This window comes from Amblyomma americanum, chromosome 1 (assembly GCF_052857255.1).
Source record: "Amblyomma americanum isolate KBUSLIRL-KWMA chromosome 1, ASM5285725v1, whole genome shotgun sequence".
Lineage (NCBI taxonomy): Eukaryota > Metazoa > Arthropoda > Arachnida > Ixodida > Ixodidae > Amblyomma > Amblyomma americanum.
The window spans coordinates 284,879,933-284,903,902 of record NC_135497.1 but is presented as its reverse complement, the minus strand read 5'-3'; the positions used below and the strand labels follow the sequence as shown (position 1 = coordinate 284,903,902).

The window sequence follows — 23,970 nt, the reverse complement described above, 5'->3', positions numbered from 1 at the left end:
GGGGGCGACGGTGTGAATATATTCGCCCATCTACCTAATCCATACAGTTAATAAGTCAAACTAGTGGGTATATTTTCATGAGCACACTCGAACACTCACCAGCTGTAAGCGCTTGCCAAATTAATTTTAATCGATGGCGACTCCCTTCCCTGCCGCGGCGACTAGGCCTAGTGAGTCCGCAGGATTACGTCTGTGAGTTCGAAGGTTGTGAAGAGCGAATTCACAAATTTTAGCGAATGCAAATGGTCAACGAGTTTACTTTTGACGACAGTTACCAGAAATCAACTATTGCTCACATCGCAGGGCGCTCATACAATGAACAGGAAGCGCCGGTATGACCCAGACCGCAGAGCACTGCTTAAAGGCCAGCAGCAGTCGTCGCCGTTGATATTTTGTGGATAACAAGTTATGACGTTTCAATAACCGCGAATGGTCACCAATCATACTTCTGAATAAAGCAGTTTAAAATAAACTTCTGATCGTGTCGGAGGAAGTCGGGACAATTAGCGACAAGCGCCGGTCGTAGGCGATGCCAGCAGCATAGCTGTCAAGTGTTTCTCAGTCGAGCGATCGTATCGGCGCCTCCTCTCACATATTGTCGCACTGTGTTAACAAGCATGGGTGCAACCGGTACAAAAGAGATTAGCTTATTTAATACAACTAAAGCGCAGATTGCGTTTTATGTCATTAAAACGAGCGCTAGCTGTTCGTAGGCAGCGATGCAAACAACAGTATGAGTGCAGCCGTCCTCATCGGCGCACTGCTGGAGAAATTTCATGCTCATGCGGTGAATGTTCATTGGTGTAGTATTACCATCAAGCACTTACGTAGACAGAACACGAGCTATTTGCTAAGCAAAGAGCAGGAAAAAGCGAGCAGCGGGTATTAAAATGAGCAGCCACAGAGCCGAAAGAAGTCGCGCAGCTGTGGGCGGGGCGAAGCGATGGCGGCGGCGACGCCTATTGGCCGGCTCGGCCTGTGTTCGCGTTTCGAAGGCATTCCAAAATCTGGGATGTCTCCGCGGAGCTCCGTCGATTCGAATGGCATCTGAATCGTATGCCGTCGAAAAATTTCGTGTAGCAGCGTGAGTTCGGTAATCTTGCTGAATGACATTAAGTTGGAAGGCGTTCGAAGCGCCCGTGTAGCACGGGTATAATACTACCTTCAGGTTAAGCCTAATATTTTATTTTCCAGTATTCACTGGTTGGATTCCTGGGATAAATGCCAAGTATGTTGCTGAACGTAAAAGTGCAAAATACAAGGACACAGAATAAGACAGACTACACGAGCGCTCGTGTTGTTTGTCTTTTTCTCTATCCTTGTCATTTGCGCTTTTAGATTCAGCATGGAAAACTAACTCGCCCAAACGCGGCCATTATATCATGTATGTGGGCTTGCAAAAGACTCATGAACCATGTACATGGCAGACGACGAGAAGGTTTTTGCGTACACGCAATGAATAAAAATAATACTACACAAACTTCGTGGTCAAACCAATACTGAGCACACATGTACGTATCATGAAAAAAAAATACAGAGAGAGAGAGAGCAGATATAAATTGTAGGGACACTTGAGCTCCGCGTTGTGGCTATGACGTGACACCTTTGATGGTTATTTCTTATTTATTAATCAGTACCTCTATCTAACTACGCACACTCATTAGCATTGATTAGCAGGCATATCGGACCACATGATACACCACAAGACACGTATAGTTTCCCTTTAACCATGTCCTTCGAACATAACTCAGTGCCCTGGTTAGCCTGTCTGACTCAAAAGCCGAGGGTCATGGGTTCCATTCCGAACTAATCATCCCAATTTTCTTTTTAGCGTAAGTCATTTACTTTACACCCTTATACAACTTCACATTGACGTTTCAGTCATGTTATAACGTCATAGTCAGTTTGACTTGAGTTTTAAACATTATCATTCCACGGCTAAACGTTCGACGTCACAACCCTTTCGCCCAATCCAGAAATAGTGTGACAACGCGCATGGCTTTCCCTCCAAACACCCGGTCTGACGCCATCACGTTAATAATCTACCGCTTTCATTTCCTACTTTTGTTTCCTAACAGCGTTTACTGCATTCCTCACTCCTGCATTTTTTCACTATTGCAGCCCTACGTGCTATCTCACAACACCGTTACAGAGCTTTCTCGCTTTCAGGTACAAAGCAATGGGAAACAGCAAGCTGAACATATACGTAGGGCTAGGGATTAAGCATTCCACTGTCCTAGCATTCCAGGCGAAGGTCCACGAAGGACCACGAATGTCCATATGATTTTTCTTTTTTCGTTTTATTTTTCTCTTGCTGTCGGCTGGAAATAAGCCCGATAAATCCTAATCAGTCCCAATAGGCCGCAGTTCCGGTGGAAGCTGGCTTCACTGTCAACTATCGCATCTGCACATAATTGAAGTCCAAACAACAAAGGCTGATATTTGCTCTTAAAGAGGGCATTTTTCTTGGCCTAGTTAGTTGCTCATACTGACGAAAAACTGTTAAGCCCTGAAAAAGCGCTGAAAAGCGCTCAAAAGGGCACGCCAGCAGAACTCACCCGCAGATGGCTCATCCGTTTGTCTTCTACGTGCAGATCATCGCCAGCCTGCTGCTGATACCAGCGGGACAACAAGAGTTCAACCGGCCTTTCGTGATTCACAACGCGAATGTGCTACAGAACGCCAGCACTTTGCCACTTTTTACCCTGGAACCTGCGGATGGGACCCCATCATCGTCTACTTCCAGCGGAAGTGAATTCTCCAAGCCGTTCAGCGCAGCGCCACCCCCCTTCCCGAGGATAAAACCCGCCAACGCGCCACCGCATTCCAAAGGGCACGGCAGCAGGGCTCACACGCAGATGGCTCATCCGTTTGTCTTCTACGGGCAGGTAAGATGACGTTTTGGAAAATGTTTTCGCTCTGGCGAGCGCGGTCTTGTCGTGCTGCCGTGCTCTGCGGTACTTCTGGATGCTTTGTATGACATAGTGTACCTTGCAAAGTTGCTATTGCTTGCCGGTGATGTCGAGACAAATCCCGGGCCCGGGATGTCGGAACTTTCAGAACAGCTAAAACAAATCGCTGCCGACATAAAGTCTATAAAAGAAGAACGACTGACGTCGATCGAAGAAAAGCTAGGACGTCTAACATGCCTTGAAAATAATGTATCAGCCTGCACTAAACAAGTCGCTAGCCTACAAAAACAAGTGTCAACCCTGGATTTAAGAATAGATGACCTAGAAAATTGATCCAGAAGATCTAACCTCATCGTGTATGGTATGCCAGAAGATGAAGAAGAAAACTCCGAATCCCTGGAACAGGCAGTGAACGAAAAGGTCATTAAGGATACTTTAAAGTTAGATGAGGTCTCAATCGAACGGATCCATCTATTAGGCAAACCGAAGGTAAACAAAACAAGGCCAATAATTTTAAAGCTGTTAGATTTCCGAGAGAAAACAAAAATTTTGCGAAGCTGTCACAAACTGAAGGGGAGCGACTACGTCATCAGCGAAGATTTTTCACCCCGCATTCGAGACATTAGGCGGAGGCTATGGGAATATAGGAAACCAAAGAAGGACTCTGGTGATAAAGTGGCTTTGGTTTATGACAAACTAAAGATCAACAGTCGTCTTTATTTTTGGGATGAATAAAAAAATGCGGTGTCTCCCATAGCATCCACTTCTAATAAACCAAAAAACCAGGACCCCGATACGCGCAACCTGCGTCCACGCCGCCCCCAGTGTCCAAAATAACCTTCGTTAATGTTAACGCTCGAAGTATAATTAACACGCTTGATCCCCTCGAATCGATAATACTAAACTTTGAGCCAGAATTCATCGCCATAACAGAAACTTGGCTAACCAAAGACATCAAACTTTGAAATAACTCCCCCAAACTACGTCATTATTCGCAAAGATCGGCCAACACGAGGCGGAGGCGTTGCTTTGTTGATAAAAATACACAACCAACTAATAGTGCCCGCTACAAAATACATAACGACCACAAAAACTAGATCGACCCGCCACAACCTCACACACAAATTAAATGAGTTTCCATTCCGTACTGACATATTCAAATACTCATTTTTCCCTCGAACTACACGAGAATGGAACAATCTAGACATAGATATTACTAACAGCTCATCATTAGATGAGTTCAGTGCCCTGGTTACAGATCAACTGTTTGTTTCCCAGTAGTTATTCTCATTTTCCACACTTTTCTGCCCTGTTTACTGTTACCGCTTTGTTTGTGCCTAGATTGAAAATACAACACTAACTGCAGCCGATTTCCTTTTTTTGGTATGCTTGTCATCATGTTTGCCGCCTATTATTTGTACCTCAACTTGAATTCTCTAACCGATTTTGTAACTATTTTTGCCATATGTCATTGGTAAATTGTTTACTACCAACATGTGTACAACAACTGTATCATTCAGAGCCCTTCCTGTTACAGTCCTTGATGGGATACAGTATCAAATAAAAAAAAAGCACTGTCGCCTGTCCCACTCACGTTCTCGTCTTTTCTGCCGAGTAACAGTCGTACACAAGATGAAGCAGAGCGTACAGTCGAACGTAGGTCTCGGTATGGCTGGGCCACACATAGAGAATAATAATAAAGATATTCTTTCAAACGCTTGTTGGCCCAGTGACTTTGATGTTCGGCTACTGGTCCCAAAGTCAAGGGTTCGATCTCGGCCGCCGCGGCCCTTTTTCGGTCGATGAGAAATACAGATAACGCCCTTGTGCTATATGATGTCAGCACACGCTAAACAACCCGAGGTGTTTTAAATTTATCCGGAGCATACCACTACGGCGTCGCTCAAAGCCCATGGGTCGCTTCGGGACGTTAAACCTCACAATTTAGAATTTAATTTAAAGAAATGTTTGCATCATCTCGGCGCAAGCTTCAAGGCATAGCGACAGGAAACGATAATTATAAACACGCCCAAAACTGACACGTTCTCTATGTACGTAGGGACATGACATGGGCTGGTACATTTTACTTTTCAATATTTATTCACTCTCCCAACATACTTTTTGTACAGTTGGAAGCGAAAACTGTGAAACTAAGGGACATAAGACAAGTGCTGTTTCCTGTCTTGTCTCCTGTCCATCCCCTGCAGGTATCCTGCGCTTGTCTCGTTGTCGCTTGCCTCCAGTCTATGTCCGCATTTGACTTCCGAATGGATAAGCAACATGCCCAATTATACTACTATTTTTGTACATGGGGCACCCATTTTGCTTTAAGAGACCATCTTGAGAATGTAAGCGTAGTGAACAACTTTAGCTAAGCAAATGGAACGTGCGAATCGTTTGCGGAATAGTTACAAATACATAGCTAAATTAACTAAGAACTTGCGCGCAACGAGTCTACCGGATTTAAGGGTCATGACTGCATCCCAACTTTTCTTTTTCTGGCGCTAGCTGTATTAACCTAGTTAACCCGGTTTCGTGTCCTCGTCGTCGTCGTCTCGTCCCCATACCCCATTCCCGTAATTGCAGGAATGCACCATCGTAAGAAGGCGAAAGCAGGTTTTTGCAGGTGGACAGAACCGCCACGTACTGCAAAGCGCGATTGAAACCTCGTTGCCTCTCATTTCGTGGCTTGCGCACAGATGGATGTTGATGTAGACGACGATGTACAATGCACAGCGTGAGAGTTTGTTGCAGTTTAATTCGAGGCGTTATCGGCCGCAGTGATAGCATAGTTCACTCGTGCAGTGGCCAGCGAAGCTGATCTGTTCGCGAAGCCGCGGGTTAGAAACCCAGTCGCGGCAATATTTTTTACTTCTCCAACTTGGTTAAGGTCACCCTTATTCAGAGTATTGTTATAATTCCCGCATAACGTGACTAACTTGAGAGGCGTCATCACACACGCGCAGTTTCTTGGTTATGAAGCCAATGGTGCTTTCGCACCAAGAGGTAGTCACCGATAGCATACAGAAGTACAAGACTGCGGCTCGGGTGCGCCGCCTCTCTACCCTACTCTCCACTCTGCAGCGAGTGCCAACTTGGGCAACCGAACTGAAACGAAGGCCCTAAGCCGGACCGTGATCTAGAGTGCACAATCCCTCAGCCACGAATTCGCTCACTTATTCATAGTCTACTCTGATTATCTGTTATTGATCATTGGCAGTTTAGTGCAGTGGGAGTGGCGTTATCACGGCGTTGATGACTTCGAGAATCAGCTACACCACCGATCATGCGCCTTAACCTGAAGGTATGAGCTTTCTCAGTCTACCTTTTTTTTTCTTGGGGGAGGGGGCATTGCACTTAACAATTCCAATGCCAGTGAGCAAGCTTATGTTTACATGTAAGAAAAACGAATGCAAGTTCACAAGTGAAATGATGCTCTTCCGTAAGTGCAGGCACGCAGCCCCTACGCACCTACGGCGGGTGTGACGGACGGTTCTGGGAAACTGGGCCTTGGTGAAGGCATGCGCCGCGGCGGCTCTTCAGGATCTACAAAGCCCCTGGGTCTCACTGCGTCGGTTGGATAACTAGACGAACTGGTTGGGGGGTAGCCTGGGGGATATCCTGGAGCACAGCCAGGGTTGTAGCCTCCACTGGCACCACCAGAGGAGCCGCTCATCGCTGTCACGTCCGGTGCAGCAAAGAAGCAGGGCTAGGCCACGGCTCCCCTAGACATAAAAAAATACTTAGAGGCCACTCTTTCACTCAGAGCCAGCGGTGTTAGTCACCACGCTAGACAACACGAGGCCTAGCCCCAAAGCTAAAATTGCCCAAGGTTGTGACAGTTCATCTTAATCCATTCTAGTCTTCCCGACTGAAGCACGTATTCTCTGGCTTTATTCTAACGATTTCACAACCTCTTCATTCCTCTACTTCGCGCACACTGACTCCTGTACGGCTATACTTTTCAACCTTGAAATTACCAGGTTTTCAATTACTTTTGATCTATTCGACCTCGGAGGGCAGTGCACTGGATCCCGAAGAGTCTTATGGTTTACGTATCTCCCGCCTGTAAATACCGTATTGGCCAAAAATATCTATGTGACCGGGATTGCTTCCGAGGCTTATAGTAAAGTCCTTACGAAACCCCTAAAGACCGAAAGGCCTCGAAAAAATAAGAAACGAAGCCCGTTGCTCAACTACATTTTGAAAAGATACTGCGGCAGACATCCCTCACAGCATCAAGATTTCTTTTCCGACAGCTCACAGCCTTGGCCTCGAAAAGTCAAGCGCTCTACTTGCCATGAACCAACACAATACGCAAATAAATGGCAACTGTTGGGGTGTTGCTCTGCGCACTGGTTGCACCGGAAGTCTGGTTATGGCGTCCAGCTATCTAAAGTAAAAAACGCAATGCAACAAGCGGCAGCGCAACGTCATGAAGGAGGCATCGTCAGTTCACCGAACCTCTATCCAAAGCTGAAAAATCCCATGAGTTTAAAAGCTGTCATGATCGTCATCGATTGAGCAGAATGATAAAGCATGCAGAATGAAGCGAAAGGAAAGTTTACTAATAGGCGCCAGAATTTACCGAAGTACATTCAGTGGCACTTAAAGAAGCTAGGATGTGCAGGAAAGAAGGGCAGGCAGCTATGAAATCACATTCGGTGGGAACACTTCTTGCGTGGAACAAAAGCGGTAGAATGAAGGGCACGCAGCAGAATCGCCCCCACAAAGTTGAGGCTGACTGAAGATGGCAGACAGGTGTTGATAGGCGTTACGCTTAAAACTTACAATAGCAGCAAATACCTGGAAACTACATGAGCAACATAAGCAGAAAAAGCCAGCTATTGCTTAGACAGCTAAGTTTATAATGGTGGTATCACCATGTTCATGATCAAATTAAACTTGGACCATCCGGCGATTCATACATGATGTGTTAAATCACAAGGGTTATTCTGTCTTGAGGGGGGACTAGGCAAAAGAGAAAAAAATACACACCGCACAATGTAGCACACCAGACAAGTAAAAGAAAAACACAGAACACTCTTTAGAGTTTCTGCTTTTTTTTTTTCTCGCGCGCTTCTCTGTATCTATGAACTAGGTTGATCATCATAGTTTTGGTCTTCTTCCGTGCACATCGTTAGTACGCGGTCCCGTGTCTTCGCGTTTTACAATAGCACACACACAATTTAGAACGACTGCGTTTACTAAACTACAGTGAGACGCTCGAAAACCATCGCCGGACAGGAGTCAGCACGAACAGCAGCAGACTGCACACCATTCTGCGGCGTCTGAATCACGTAGTCTAGCGTGCCGATGCAGGCTGCTCTGCGCGCTTTTTCACCAAAGCAAAAACAGCTCACGGAGGTAAAAGTACTACCGCGCTTTCCTATAATCTGTGCAGCGATCGTGAGGACCAGGCAAAGCGCAGGCAAGTTAGGCTTAATCACGCCACCCCGAACGTTCTCTGCTAGTACTAAGCTGCCGAACTAACATGCAGTGCCCATGCTGCGCTGTGCAGGCTTGATAATAGCTTAGACGCTGAAGGAAGCTTAACTCGGAAAAGTGGAAGACACTTACGAGGGAAAATTTCGTTCAGGCGCTTGGCACGAAGGCGGCAGTGCGTGGCGTCCTCGGTGTGGCAGGCACCTCGAGCGGATTCAGCACGAGCTCGCTCATAGTAGTGTGCATACGAAAACAAGCAGCCGACGAAACTGAAGAAGAAGAGGAGAAATTAACAACGTAGAGCAAGATTCTGCCTGCGATGCGCCAAACGTGTGTTGGGCAACATTTTCACGCTTGCACGCTTTTGAATATACATGAAAACAAAAAAGGTGAGCTTGTGGTACCTGCGGTAACGTGGAAACTACTTCGCCCTTCTGTTCAGTCAACATTCGTATCAGCAATCAGGTAAGCTTTCGAGTCAAAGAAGAAAGAAGAAAAGGGCTTTATTCGGGGGGAGCGCCTTCGAGGGGAAGCCCATGAGAAAGGCGGTCCAGAGGAAGAAGTGATTATACGAAGTTTGACTTAATATTAATACGGGTGGAGGGGGAAGGGTTCTTTTTACACTATTCCCACTTCTTCATCGTTAATAAAACACATATGAAGAAGCTATAATTTTCACATCTGCAACATGTCAATACATGACACAAAAAGAGGAAATGGCAAGGAATAGGCTAGTAACTGCCACAAGAAGAGGCGCGGCGCCTGTCTTCGCGAAGGAGAGAAGGGCACGGAAACAACACACAAATTTAGAATAGAGACTGCAGTCACAGCAGGAATACTAAACGACAAGCAGCGACCCCAATCAATTCTTTATTCACAGAAGAAAGACATCGAAAAAATCAGCGTGAAAATTTTTGCTAGTACGCGCGTTGTCGGGGATCCAATGTGGTCGACTGCAAACCACGTCTATACCATGTACTTTTCTGTCGGCAGCACCACGGCGGCGGCTCTGAGAGGATGGCAACTTTACCCGCTTTCGCCTTTTTTAAAATCTTGGTGAAGTAAAAAAATAACGGTTTATGAAAGGGAACGTGAGTTAGCATGCCGTTTATGGTACAGTCACCGGAAACTGTCGGGAAGTTGGCACAACCCAGCCCCTTGCCGCGCTTTGTTGCACACGTTTAATTACCAGCTACCCCTGGTTACCGAATCGCCTCCTAGGTTGATACCTGGTCGTGCGCTCCTGTGTCGTTTGAGCCAATAATGGAGGTTGAGAATGTTTCATGACCATTCTGGCAGCTGGTTGTATGTGGTTCCTTTGATAAAAATGGTACCCTGCATTTTGCGCTTGATTAACAGTGTTGCTACTCTTTTCGTTTGTGCATCACAGGCAACCAAAAATTCGCACCCGAATGAAATGCGACTATTTATCAGTAGCGCGTGTGCTCAGGCAGTTTCAAGCGCCTGTGATTACTCCAGCAGCACGGCGCTTTCTGCAGTCGCCGCTGCAGATCATACGAGAACGCGAGCCATAGCCGCTAACTATACTCACGTCCCTAGATTGCACTAGCTTCACCAAGCGACACGCGCCATCGGATTCCCTTTTATAAAGCCTTTACCTGTCATTTATCGTTACATCAAACACCCCTGAGCACATATCGTAGATGATTATGAGCACTGTTTATGAGCGATATGCTATGCCTCGACAGCCAGTATTTTATCTCAAGGTATGCTATTTTATTCGAGGGGTAGGGGCGCTGAGCAGCGCATGCCCAACAGAACCTCGACAGGAGGTTAGCAAAGGTGTTGGGGGAGCTTGATTTGAGGTTGGGGGGCCGGGCTCACCTGCGGCACCCTGGTTACCTGCCTGGTTATACAGAAAAGAAAGAAGCCGCCATTTTGTCTCAGTGGCTTCAGCGTTCGGCTGTTGAGCCCAAGGTAGCGGGTTTGCATACCTGTCGCGGAGGCCGCGTTTCGATGGCGGCGAAATGCAAACATGCCTGCGTGACGTCACTGCATTTGTATTTCTTGTAAGGTGCTGGAGCATATTCTTGTGAAATATCTCAATACTTTCTTAGCAGCAAACAAGATCATAAATAAAGCGCAGCATGGGTTCAGACACGGCTTTTCCACCAACACGCAATTAATAGCGACCATCGACGAAATCACTAAAATTCTAGATATGAATGGCCAGGTGGACATAATATTTTTGGAATTCTCCAAGGAATTTGAAAGGGTGCCTCACAATAAATTTATCCTGAAGATGAAAACAATTGGTATACCTTCCAAAATAATCAATTGGGTTATATCGTACTTGACTAACAGAAAACAATATGTAGACATAGACGGCTCTTGTTCTGAAAATTTAGATGTCGGCTCGGGAGTGCCCCAAGGATCTGTAATATGACCAGTTTTATCTAGTATTTACATCAATGATTTGGTCGACTCTGTCAGGCCAACTGCATCAGTTACACTGTTTGCAGACGGCTGTGTCATTTTTAAAACCATAAATTCTTTTACGGATCAACTCGAGCTGAACGCAAATATACCATTACTAGCACAATGGTGTGATAAATGGGATATGATGATTAACATTGAAAAGTCTATGCATATGTGCGTCACTAATAAAAGAAAAAAACCGGACTTTTCGCATAACATGGGCGGCAAAAGGATTAAACAAGTAGTGGAATGTAAGTATTTAGGCGTCACAATTACAAAGAGGCTTAAACGGACGGCGCACATCGATAACATATGCTCTTCAGCGCGTAAAAAATTAGCCTTCTCGAAACACAAATTATGAAGATTGTCAAGTGGACTGAGAAGAAAGGTGCACAAAGCGCTAGAAAGTCTCACGTTGGAGTACGCTAGTATTGTGCGGGACCCTCACACGACGGTAGATATAGAAAAAATTGAAAAAATTCCGAGGCTAGCCGCGCGTCTCGTATACAACCGCTACAAACGCCGGGACTCACCATCTGCTATCTTGCATGAAGCAAAGCTTGAATGCTTAAGAGAACGAAGAAAAACGGCTCGAATTATATTTCTTGGTAGTTTGTATTTTTCAAAGAAAGGCATAGACCTCCCGGATTTCTTAACTGAAAAGTTTTCTAAGAAATCTCGTCATAAGCATAAACACTACATAGAACCCATTTTTGCCCGCACGAATACCTATAAGTATTCATTTCTTCCTAATACGTTTACTGATTGAAACGCACTGTCTCATGATTCTCTGTTGCTTGCCTTGAATGATTAATTTCAACCGTCGAGTGGCGCTGACTATGACGCGCTTTGTTGTGATTCTTTCATCCTGGGTCTATTTACCGTTCCTTAGGTGTTGGTCGTCCTATTTAGTACTGGTTTAATCGTCAACTATGTTTTTTTTTTCAAGATCGAAGTTTTGTACTCTATTGTTTTGTACTGTGCCTTTCCTCCTTGGACCGTATTTGGTCGGCAGTATGTGACAAATAAAAAAATAAATAAATATTGGTTTATGGTTTACGGGTGTTAACGTCCCAAAGCGAATCAGGCTATGATAAACGCCGTAGTGAAGGGCTCCGGAAATTTTATCACGTGGAGTTCTTTAGTGTGCACTGACATCGCACAGTACACGGGCCTCTAGATTCGCCTCCATCGAAATGCATCCACCGCGGCCAGGACAGAACCCGCGTCCTTCGGGTCAGCAGCCGAGCGTCATAACCACTGAGCCACCGCGGCGGCCAAACACATAAAAGAATCATAGGTGCTTGAATATATTCAGGAGCCCTCCATTGCGGCCGTTCTCACGACCCATGTGCAACTTCGGTGTATTAATCTCACATGCGACCACTGCAACCACAAAAAAGAAAGACACCATGAAAAGAAGCGCTAGTTGAGATTCACTTTACTACTCCCGAAGAAGCACTAGGCCGCGTGGAAAAAGCGCACCTTCCTCGGTGTTTGAAACACGCAACTTTTGTCACTTCAGAAGCCTTCTGTAGCTCAAGGCGAATATTGCGTCAGTAACCACATGCGTGAGCGCAGGTTAAAGAAAAGAAGCTTTCCAAGCAAACTGCGCGGCCTTCTCTAGACGGAGTCGATTTGAAGCACATGTTGTCAAAGGTTCACTCGCACGTGCATTTTTCAGGTACGCTTTATGCTCCACTATAAAGAAAAATCTGAAAATTATTGTGCGTATATTTGGAACCCCCAATTTTCCAAAAATAACACGAATGGTTGAAAAATTTTAAGAATTCACGCATGGCGCACTCTTTCACGCTCATGGAATCGTACCCTATATTCTTGGAAAAAACACTTATGCCCAATTAATTATCTTCTTTACCATCCTAAGCTGCTTTCGCAGCGAAATCAGATATCTTTCAGTAAAACTTTCAACAGTATGAAAGAAAACGTTACAGCGCGAGACAGGACTTGAGTGGTGTACCGTAGAACTTCGTGACGTCCATCTTGATTTGTTGATATTGAAAAGCGATCCTTTTTTCTAGGCACAAAGTGGTCCAAAATTTTTTCCAGCAGCGATCTCTAATAAAGTAGGCATCACTGACTGCGTGAAGACGGCTCTGGACGACATGAAATTAAATTAAACGAATGATACGCGAATGCGATATCAAATTAAGAGCGTCAGCTGCGTTGCTTTCCCCTATGCTTTCGACAATTCAGAACACCAACGTGTATATCACGAAGCGACAATTCGTTTGGTACCACTGCCATCCCGCTGCGACCAATAGTTCGCCCGCCACGGCCCTCTGAAGGTCGCTCCCAATATGATTTCGAGGAAAAAAGGTCGTCGGTACGAATCGCTCACACTCCCTTTAACCCGACTAACAACTTTGTGTGCCCGAATCGTTTCTACCTTTCCGAACTCTCTGCGCCAAGCGGGTGGGCCCCAATTTTGTCACCAATGGCGACCCCAAGTGGCACCAGCCTGGGCGCCCGCTCAGATGGCACTTATGTAATCCGGCCGCCGTGCTGGCCCGATGACTGCGCGCGCGGTCACGTAGATGGGGTGTCAGATTTTGCGGACATGTGTTGTTACGGCTATGATCACGTGTATTAGCCGCCATCTTGAAATCTGGGAATGAACGTAGAAATGGACGCGAAAGGAGCAAATGCAAGTAGTAAGAGCTAACTCACTTAAAATTCTAAAAACTCGCGTCCACAAGCATGAGCGCTGTGCCGCAAAGGTATATGAAGATACGAAAAATAATCCAGTATGTGCCAATAATTCCTCGTCGAAACAGCAAAAAAAAAGGCGCAGTACGATGCCCGCACAATTTCGACTTTCGGTCCTGACCACAACAACATAATTGTGTTCTGGTTTCCTATACGACTAACAAAGACGGCGAACTAGTCAACCAGTGGCTTCCTTGAGAGCCTGTCCTGACATTTGTAGCGACGGCTACACTTGGCTGCCAGTCCAGCATTTCACTGTGGTCCGGAGAGGGCAGTTCTGCGCATGCGCCGTCACCACGGCTACCGGTGAGCAGCATCAGGTGCGGCGTGCGCTTCGCCATCGCCACGGCCGCGCGCCCGCTCCACCGTCGGAGCAGTTCGTGCCGTCACGCAGATTAACAGTTTGCGCATGCGCCGATACCATGGTAACCAGAGAGACCCCACAGGTGAGGCGCGTGCTTCTTCGTCGCCTAACCGCACGACGCTCTACCACAAGAACCGCGCGTCGCATGCGCAGCATTGTGTATAAAAGGCCGACATTTAATGGGTGGCTGTATCACAACGTTTCATATTGATGCACAGAAGGAGAGTCCAGCCGCTGCTTAATGGCTGTATAGACAAGAGTAGATTAACTCATCAGATCCTGAGGTTGTCGCCTGGCGCTTGGCTACTCAACAAAGAGAGAATGAGCGTAAGACCGCGAAAAGAGCAGAGGACATGCGCAAACAGACAGGAGCGGCTTGCCAAACGGAGATTCCGGACTGTCGAGCACAATAGATGTCCGATAACCGTCGAGATGGAGCCCACTGGCTCTCTTTGCTGAACATACATTGACCACAAGAATCTCAGCCATGGAGCGTAGACGTACCTCTCGCTAAGTATATCTTGTCATAGCCGAGCTTAGCCACTGCCAATTTTTTTCGTTCGGTTTGTGACTCAAAAGTACACTCAATACACTGCCGTGAACACTGATGATGTTAAAGTTGCTTTCGGTAAACAAGGCTTTCACGGGGCTTTTCGCGATCCCCTTTATCGCACATGGCCAAATCTTCGTACAGATCTCACAGTACTAGCGCACGTTCTCGTACGTGGACACATGACGCTTGCGTGAAAGCATTAGCTATCGATTAAAGTAGTCTGTTTCACCGCAAGCTATTTTGTGACGCGAACACCGCAAAGCACATTTTCCTCATCTTTCAAGACCGAATTCAGGAAGTGATTACTGAAAATTTCTGCGCAAACAATTATGGACAGCTCACCTCGTTCTTGAAGCTTGGTAGATGCTTATGGGAGCAAGCAACTCGCTTCTTCTCAGAGCTTCGGCTCAGAGCCCATGATTCGCCTATAAGATACCAACAGGAGTCGCGCCGAAGCGTGCGATCTGGGGCAGTGACGCGCTGCCCGTGTGGGAACTTTTTGCTCTCGAGATCCTTTGTGTCAACCTGCCACGTTTTTTTTCTTTTTTGTTGTTTCGGACGCATTTAGAGCGTGCGCTATCTGCAGGTCAAGCCGAGCGCAGTGCACTCCGGCTTTATTTTATTTATTGAGCCCTCAGGGGCAAAGGCATTAAAGAGGGCAGCAGTTACAAATAACGAAATACATAAACACATTCAATGAATGTTGCAAAACAAAATACTTTTCATTCTCCTGGTGCACAACTGAATTCGATAGTGTAGTTCGAAAATACTGGTTATCACCGATGTATGGAGTTTCTGCGGGAAGGCAGTTCCATTCGCATGGTGCACGACGCAAGAGAGACTGCAATGTAGATATGTAGTTACATGTTTTAATTCCAACTTTGTGACGATCAATGTTGTGTGACACGCATCAGGGAGAGGAAATAAGGGCGTCACCTAGAATGGGACTATGAAAAATTCTCAGACAAGTTAGCTTCCGGCGGGGTGCTAAGAGGGGTAAAGAAAGGGTAGCTTTCGTACTTGTTATACTACCGATTTGTTAAGGTTGGACCAGATAAAACGAGCAGCTTTATTAATATCCGGCCCCTGCTAGGTAATGAGGATATCATATTGGGGATCCCATATGGCGGCGGCGTATTCCAGTTTAGAACGTATAAGTGTTTTATAAAGTAAAAATTTCGAGGAATATGGGCATTAGAAAAGTTACTGCGCACGTAGCCCACAATGCGGTTAGCACTGTTAGTGATGTACTCAATATGCCTCATACAAGTGAGGACACCCATGTATTTGTATGTATTGACCGCTTCTAAGGAAACGTTATTTAGGTAGCGCGTCTTTATACTCGCAAAATTCTACACTTATTAGTGCTGAGTTCCGCTAGCCATTCTTTACACCAAAGAGAAATGGTAGAGAGATCACGTTGAATAAAGTTTTCGTCACCAACTGATTTAATTTCACGAAAAACAATTAAGCCTTCAGCAAACAGGTGAATACTAGATGGCACAATGAAAGGGAGGTCGTTAACGTAAATAAAAAACAAAAGGGGCCCAACCACTGATACTTGAAGTGCACTCAGGTAAACCTCACATAAAAGTGAGATATACTTGTTAGAGAAAACGAACCATGATCGTTTAAGAAGAAAGTATTCCATTCAATTCAGACAATTGTAGCAAATATACAGTTGACTTAGCTTTAAAAATATTAAACGAAGGCATACCTTGCCTAATGCTTTAGAGAAAAGAAGAAAAATGCAGTGAGCTTCTGGTGCGCGATCTAAAATATGGTGAAGTTTTCTAGCAAAACAGGCATGTTAAGCAATGCAAGAAAATGATTTTCGAATACAACGTTAAGCCTAGGTTGAAAAAAGGCAGACTATCTTAATATCAATAGATCGATCATTTAATCAATAAATAAATCAAACCATCAATCAATCCTTTTTTATTTGCTTCACTCAAGGCGAAGCTGTCAGCGGTATCAAAAAAACCAATGAGGCTGTTCGCTTGACAGGGACCGCGCTCCCGGCTCGCGCAATCTATTCGACACCATATATGTATGTTGTTCGAGTCTTTAGTTTTCTTTTCATTCTTCTATTTTTTTCTCGAGAGAACAGAAGTGCGTTGTTCAGTTGTGGGCTCGCATCTTTCAATGTGGGGCCGACTAAACCTTAGACTGCGCACGATGGCGTGTGTATGTCTTCCTCCGTCCTTTTCCATCTGTACTACCCTTCTGTCATTCACGGGCGGCAATTGTCTGATTGATAGCCGTCATAGCGCTCATGATTCTTGTGGATGGGCTAAATGCTATATAGATTATTTATTTATTCATTTCAGTTGGTGTAAAACAACGGCCATTTAGCTACATTTTTTCCAAGGCTTTTACCGTTGTTGGAATAACGCAACAAATAATTCGGGTTTCGAAAGGTCAGCAACATGCCCGTAATGTGGTATATCCTTGACTTTACGCGAGTCCACACCAGCACTACTGATTTTATCTGCATGTTCAGAAACATACTACGGTAAGCCTATCAGGTATGAAAGTTTAACTAGAGAAGCTGTAAATACAGAAAAATTCGCAGACTTATCGATAACTGAATCAGCCACCACGTGTGAGAAAATAAATATTTCGTTGAGCGTAGGTTGTGGTAAATATATTTCAAGGCGCTGCCACGGTGTACCCGGGAATACGATAAATTTATGCTAAACAAATTTCTGCGCAAACTTTGAGCTTCTGCAGATTAACCACATTTCAAGTACGAAGTATCCTCCTATAAAAGGGAGACGACCATGTATCACATTTCTTTTTTTAGAAAAAAAATAGATTCTGTTGCCCTTTCTATAGATATGTTGATAGTTGTTCGGCAGCAAACGGCGCATTTGATGCTGAGAGATCGAATTTAAAATTTTTCGGCCAATGGATTCAAGCTGGTGACGTGTCAAGACCAAACATGACTTCGTGGTCGTCGTTTGAAAGTGAATAGCGCACTAACCTACCCTCAGGGATCACCAGCTGCTTCTGGGGACGTCACCGCGCTCATTCTAGAGATATCGGCCGATGGTGGTGATACCTGCATTTCACTTTTTCACCTTTTCTAGCTCATAAAACCACCGTTTTCAGTGAAAGTAGCGTCTTGTCCTTTTGAAAAAGCGAATTGAAATTTGTAGAAGGTTGTAGCGAATGCGCTAGATCCAAAATGTTTCGTAGTTTTCGGCATAAGATGCCTCTCCTGAAGATCTGCGCACATCTTTTTGGCGCAGTTGGCCTGTGCCTCCGCACGAATTGGCGAAGCAGATGTTAGATTTCAAGAATACTGCACACAGAGGCGAATACCGATTGCACGCTTATCGTGTTTGCTAAATGGCCGCTGCGTTGTGCTACTCATAGCGAGTTGATGGGTTCTATCCTGGACTCGGTTGTGCTTCGAGATTGATCCGCAACCCTTCACTATTACACACCTCAATGCCCACATGTCTACTTTACCACGTTGACGCCCATTTACGTAACTTAACTAGCAATTAACGGCATCGCAAATAGATAGTTCTCGGCAAAACTTCACCTCATATGTTCTAGATAAGAAATTTAATTCAGAAAAACACTGTGGTTGCTAACGGGCAAATAGACATTACCAAACTGTAAAATGGGTTTATGGGTACTAGACGCGGAGAACTCGAAATAAGGCTACGGTGTACGACGAAGAATGCTAAATGCTGCTGTTCTTGTGTACGTGGGATTTAGGCGCTACATCAGGCTGCCTTTTGCTGCTCTTTGCCCATTGTCCCCTTTTGCCTCTACTGTACTGTACTATGTGAAAATAAATTCCTAAATTATAAAGAACCTCCACAATCATGTCATGCGCAAAATTTACTGATAGGTCCGTACCATGTTTTTTTTTTCCAAGGCTCGAAGCTTGCTTTGCAGTGAAGGCCAGCATGATATCTGCTAATCTGTTCGCGCTTATAGAAGCTGTCTGCGTACCTCCCTTATTTGGGCATAAGGCGAGAATAAACAGAATATACAGAAAGAGGGATACTGTAATGTACATGTGAAGAACTGCTACTTTGTTAGGGGATGCCTGCTCAAACTTGATAAAGGAATCGGAATCCACCGGCAAGACTGAAATGATCCTCACTTTTCAAAGCAATTTGCTTGGCCGCCACACCTCCTTGCCATGTGCTGGCAATGTGCTTACAGATGGCAGCAAACCGCTCTGCCGCAGAGCACCGGGAGCAGTCGGGCGAGGCTCTCCGCTGATCACACAAAGAACGCAGGTCATATGAGCATAGCTGGCCAAGAAATACCCAAGAATATGATGCCTCACGCAATACCCGCACATCTTTCAGAGCAGCGCCTTCGAACTTTGGTGGGGTTTGAAGCATAATGTGAAATGCACTGCACGCCTCAGGATAACTACCACAACACGCGAGTATATTGGATCCAAAGGAACAGCAGCGGTGCTAGCATTTCGAGAGGTTAAATGCAGAGTCCTGCTATCATGTCGGCGCTGAAATTGAGGTATGCTACCGCAGTAATCTATTTAATTCTTCGCAAATACGTTGACAATCTGTCCTCCTCATTACTGGGGCTGTCATAAAATTCAGGGCATTTGTCGATGATATCTTCTTCATCGTGTATTTCACCCTCTTGGCTCATCGTACAATCGGGTAACATACACAGTACAGTAAGCTAGGTTTAACGTCTCGAAGCTACACGCGGAGTATAAAGGAATGTCGTATACTGCGGAGGGCTCGGTATTTATTTCGACCACCAGACGTCATTTAGCGTGCACTTACAGCGCACAAAAAACGGGCGCCTTTTAAATTCATGGTTTAATTCCTCTGCCACTGTGCACGGACATGAACACCGCGGTCGTGAAAGGTCACTTCGACTTTCCTGGGCTGCTTTCTGGAAATCGCATTTAAGCCAGTGTATTCTACAAAGGCAGTCTTCCTCTTTTTCCTGGCCAACGTGGATAACACGGACAACCTGTCGTCCAACCTACGCGACCACGTGTCTGTGCGCGCTACATGTGGACATGTATACACTGTTTTCTTTCGAAAACATCAGTGCACTAGTCACGTGCACCTGAATTGTTATCCAGATTGGCTTTAATGTTATCCAGGTGAGGGGCCCGGCTATGACCAGGTTATTGATGTAGTCGGATGGACGGGCGCGGAATAGCGGACATGGGAATAAGTGAAAATGTAGACGTCAAAGGCATTCATGTCTCAAAAATGCTCGCCTGGTATTCGATTAGTGGAGTCAAACACCAAACGGTCTAAATCCAGTATACCTGCACTTAGTGGACTCTCTCTGCCCCTCCTTTCATCTGTTTCCTCGGGGCATGGTTCGAGTGGGTACAGTGAGACAATCATGTGCCTTTACTACCCTCATGCCCACTCCACAATCAATTAAACGCAGCGAAATGTCAGCCGCACCCTGTAGCGGTACCGCCTGCGATGTGTTTTCTTCATGCAGAGAAGGCGGTGCTGCCGTCTGTGAAAACGAAATGCACGCTCTTGTATTCCTGGAAATTCTAATTTTCGAGCATCACGAGCCCACAGGCAGGCCACACACTTCGGGGCGTCCTTTTCGGCGCAAAGGTGATCTGCCCGGGAAGGCTGTGCTCTGACTAGCGCACCGGGGGATAGCGTATCTGCACTTGGTAGGTTCCTCATTGCGGGTAGCGCTGTGGGTAGCTCTGTGAAGTTGATAGCAGGCTGAAGCAGAGGGGGCAGCGCCGCATTTTGCTGTATTGTAGTTGTTGCCTGAAGGGTAGCCTCTGCCTTAAGGGCAACTGTTTCCTGAAGGTTAGCCCCTGCTCTGGTAGTTGTTGCCTGCGAGGACCGGAGAGAGCCACAAAGGAAACCAGTACCCGCAGCGTTGTACAGTTTCGGGGCGATAACGCATGGGAAGCATCAGTAATCATGATGAAAACTGCAGGCGGGGTGTGTTAAAAGGCAGTGCGCATGGGACAGGGCAGATCTATCCTACGTTTCTCTATTTCTGCCGATAGCGGTTCCCCAAGCGTACCAGGGAGCCCGAAGCAGTAAATGATACACAATGAAACCGGTCTGTGAGGAGACCATCTGATGAGCCTGGCTTAGCCATAGTTAGGATAAGTTTGCTGGGAAGAACCAGCCATTTCTCACAGAAACGGCGCTCACATTTGGTTGGTTTAGAGGGTTAAACTTCCCAAAGTGACTAAGATTATTATAGGTATATAGAGGTGTGAGTCTCTCAAGGCCATAGCAGCAAGCACTGCCCTTTCTCTCGCTTTGAGCAGCATTTAATTCCTCCAAAACTGAAAAAGTCGATAGTGTTTTTATCATTTGCTGCGTAGTTCTGCTTCCAAACAACAACTTTGAAAACGTAAAATAACGAAAGTTTTGTCAGCCTGGGGCACAAATGCACTTCGTAACCGGAATAATGTGTCAGCAACTAGTGAAGGGCTGGTTCTCTTCCACATGAACAACATGTGAAAGAAACAGAGCGTAAGATGCGTATTTTTTGATGCGCCACAAGTACTGATGGTTCTCACTGTGCCAAAACTATATGGTTTCCGTGCTAAGACGGCGCAGTAGAGGAAGGCAGTACCGTTCGTTACCAGAAGTAATAATTTGATGCTAGGAGAGAAGAACAAATAGGCCCAGCAAAAATTTCGGCGAGAAAACTGATCAGCAACTGGGCTGAATGCGATTGGGCCCACAGTAGTAAAAACCGCCTCGTAAAGCAGTCGAACTTCACAACCACTACAGTGATCCTCAGCGAACAAACACTTCAGCCCAAGTAGCAAACGCTGATTCGAACTGGCCTTGCTAATTAACTCAAATATAGTATATCTGCGTGTCATGCCTACAGATGTGTCGAATTTCACAGCGTGAAACCGTGTAAAACCGGTAAGCTACAAAGTAAATTTTCTTCAGATATTATACGCAATAATTTCAGGCCTTCGCAAAACATCCAATCCTGAGAAGCACCTGGTCACCCTGAAAGTCGGCTTTTCCAAGCCCCTGATCTGTCCTCGCCAAAGGTTTCGTGAGCATAAGTGACGACGAAGCCACTGTGGTGCCAGAAGGCTTGCTCGGTTGTTTAAGGGGAATTTTCAGTCGCGCCACGCGTATGCTTATTTGCGCGTCGACGAAGAGCGTCAGCACTCTCAAAGCCAGTATAGCTGAAAAAGTTGACACCTCCACGTGCACGGCATTCCAAAGGATACCAGCATACACAGCGAGTATCCAGCCTCATCGGATATGAGCATGTGGCGCTGCTCTTCACCTTATCGCTGTGGGCAGTGATGGGAATTGCCAAGAGCAACCAGAACGCGTTAACTCAAGGCTTGCGCACTGCCCTGAAAACTGAACAAGTGCTGCACCTGTCAACCAGCCAATCTAATTCCTCGTTAAGCTCCTTAAACCATATCGTCAATGCTATCATGAACATAGCAAGGTTGTCTGAAGGGCAAACTGGAATATCTATTTTTATTTATGTGTTTTGAGATGCTGTCAATTCTCTTGTAATTTTTACAGGAGTGGATCAAGGACCCCTATACTTTTGCTCATACAGCCATACGCACATTTGTACACAAGAGTATGCGAAGACCACTACATCAAAAAAGAGGCAAGCACATCAGAAAAAAACACTAAAGATACCGTCATTCACGCGCTAACATTATCACAGGTTTACATTTATACCTATGAAGTAAACAAAAGAAGCATTAGTGATGTCATCACTTCCTCGTTGTTGACAGTACAGAATTGCCAGCAAGTTCAATAAATTTTTCAATGGTAGACTGCAAGACCACACTCTGATCTAAAGAGTTCCAATCACGCACAGCTTGTGGGAAAAACGAAAAACTGAATGCATTATTGGCACAAAAATATTCTTGGATTGTGGATTGATGCTTATGGTGGGTTTCTCAGGAAGTATTGAAACAAATGTAGATATCAAGATTTACTTTATTGTTGCTATGCAAGATAAGGTACAAAAATTTCAGACGTTATAGCATCGCACGGCTGGTTAGTGTATGAAGCCCAATCTCGGTCAGCATCTCTATCGATGAGTCCGTGCGCCGATATTGTTGCAGATAAAACGCGTGGCCTTCCGCAGGACCTCTTCCAGCGTAGATATTTGATTTTGGACAAACGGAAACCATGCTACGTTCGCATATTCCAAGATCGGGCGAATGCGCATCACATAAGCCAAAAGTTTGACTTCCCTCGTAGAGCACCACAAGGCCCGTTTCAGATACATTAATTTCAGCGTCGCTATGTTTGCCACATAGTCGACCTCAGATGACTTTCCAAGGCCTGATGAGACCACGAAGCCCAAGTACTTTTTTTTTTATTCGAGAAGTGTGCCATGAGGCATAAGTTGAAAAAATTAAGGGGGAGGGGGAGGCATGCACGGGATTGATAGTTAAAAGAAGGAGTGAAGAACCGTTGCGCTAACGTAGTCGCAGTGGTTGCTAATGAAACGGCTGTCCATAGTCCACTTCACGTTCTTATGTACTTACGTACGTAGCCCAAGTACATGTTCTCGGTGACTGTCTTGAAGATCGTACTGTCACATCCGTACAAAAAAGATCTTGGATTTCTTTTTTGTTATAGACATTCATACTGTTTTGTTAATGTTTATGGCCAATTGCCAATTCGTGCACGATTGCGCTATCAAATCAAAATCCTTGTTGAGAACAATTTGGTCTTGTCGGTTCAGATCATGTCTATACAGGACGCAGTCGTCTGCAAATAATCTAATCTTGGAATCGACCTGACTAGTTATGTCGTTTATAAACAAGAGGAACAAGATATGCTCTAAAACGGAGCCCCGTGGTACACCTGAGAGGACTGGCACTTTTTAAAAAGTATGGGTGCCGAACTGAACAAACTGGCGGTGGTGAGATAAATAATAGCTCATCCATTGCACAACGGGCCCATCCCCTAAAATTTATCCGAGTTTCAGTAGCAAATTTGCTTGGCAGACGCGATCAAATTATTTTAAAAGTTCAGATAAATTACGTGTGGTTGTGTTTGGTCATTATTTGCTTTAGAAAAATCATGTAGAATCTCAACAAGTTGGGTGACAATAGACAGACCTCTTCTGAAGCCATGTTGGTGAGGATGAAGGATGTTATTTGCTTCGAAACCTGCGTAATAGATTTTAAAATTATAAGTGCTACAATTCTGCAGCAAGAACACGCCACAGAAATCGGCCTATAATTTGACCGGAGAGAAGTATCTCCTGGCTTGAAGATAGGCACTATTTGTACAATTTTCCATTCCGCTTGGAGGCATTGTTCACTGATTGATTTGTTTTAAATTAGGCAATAATATTTGCTTATAGGTTACGAATATTGTTTAATAAAGCAATTTGGGATACCTTCTGGGTCATTCCACTTTTTGTCATCTAAAATTAACAGCAGCGAGAAATTTCCTGCTTCAGTTAAAACTGGTGCACATAATGCATCGCTTAGCTGCATGATTTCTTGTCTGTAATCATGCATGGTGCAATTATCAGGAGTAAATATGCAATGG

The 23,970-nt window shown here is 45.3% G+C and overlaps 1 protein-coding gene across 1 annotated transcript in view; it reads right to left on the bottom strand.

The window, feature by feature from the left end:
* Window positions 1-8,607, bottom strand: part of LOC144118597 (annexin A4-like) — a 36,362-nt gene extending 27,755 nt beyond the window's left edge. The window contains exons 1-2 of the mRNA XM_077651494.1: window positions 8,493-8,607; window positions 6,384-6,637 (exon numbers count right to left, since the gene is read on the bottom strand). Of these exons, the coding sequence (XP_077507620.1) occupies window positions 6,384-6,588 (205 nt within the window). The 5' untranslated portion in view covers window positions 6,589-6,637; window positions 8,493-8,607. The remainder of the gene's footprint in view (window positions 1-6,383; window positions 6,638-8,492) is intronic.
* Between the last annotated feature and the right edge of the window lie 15,363 nt (window positions 8,608-23,970).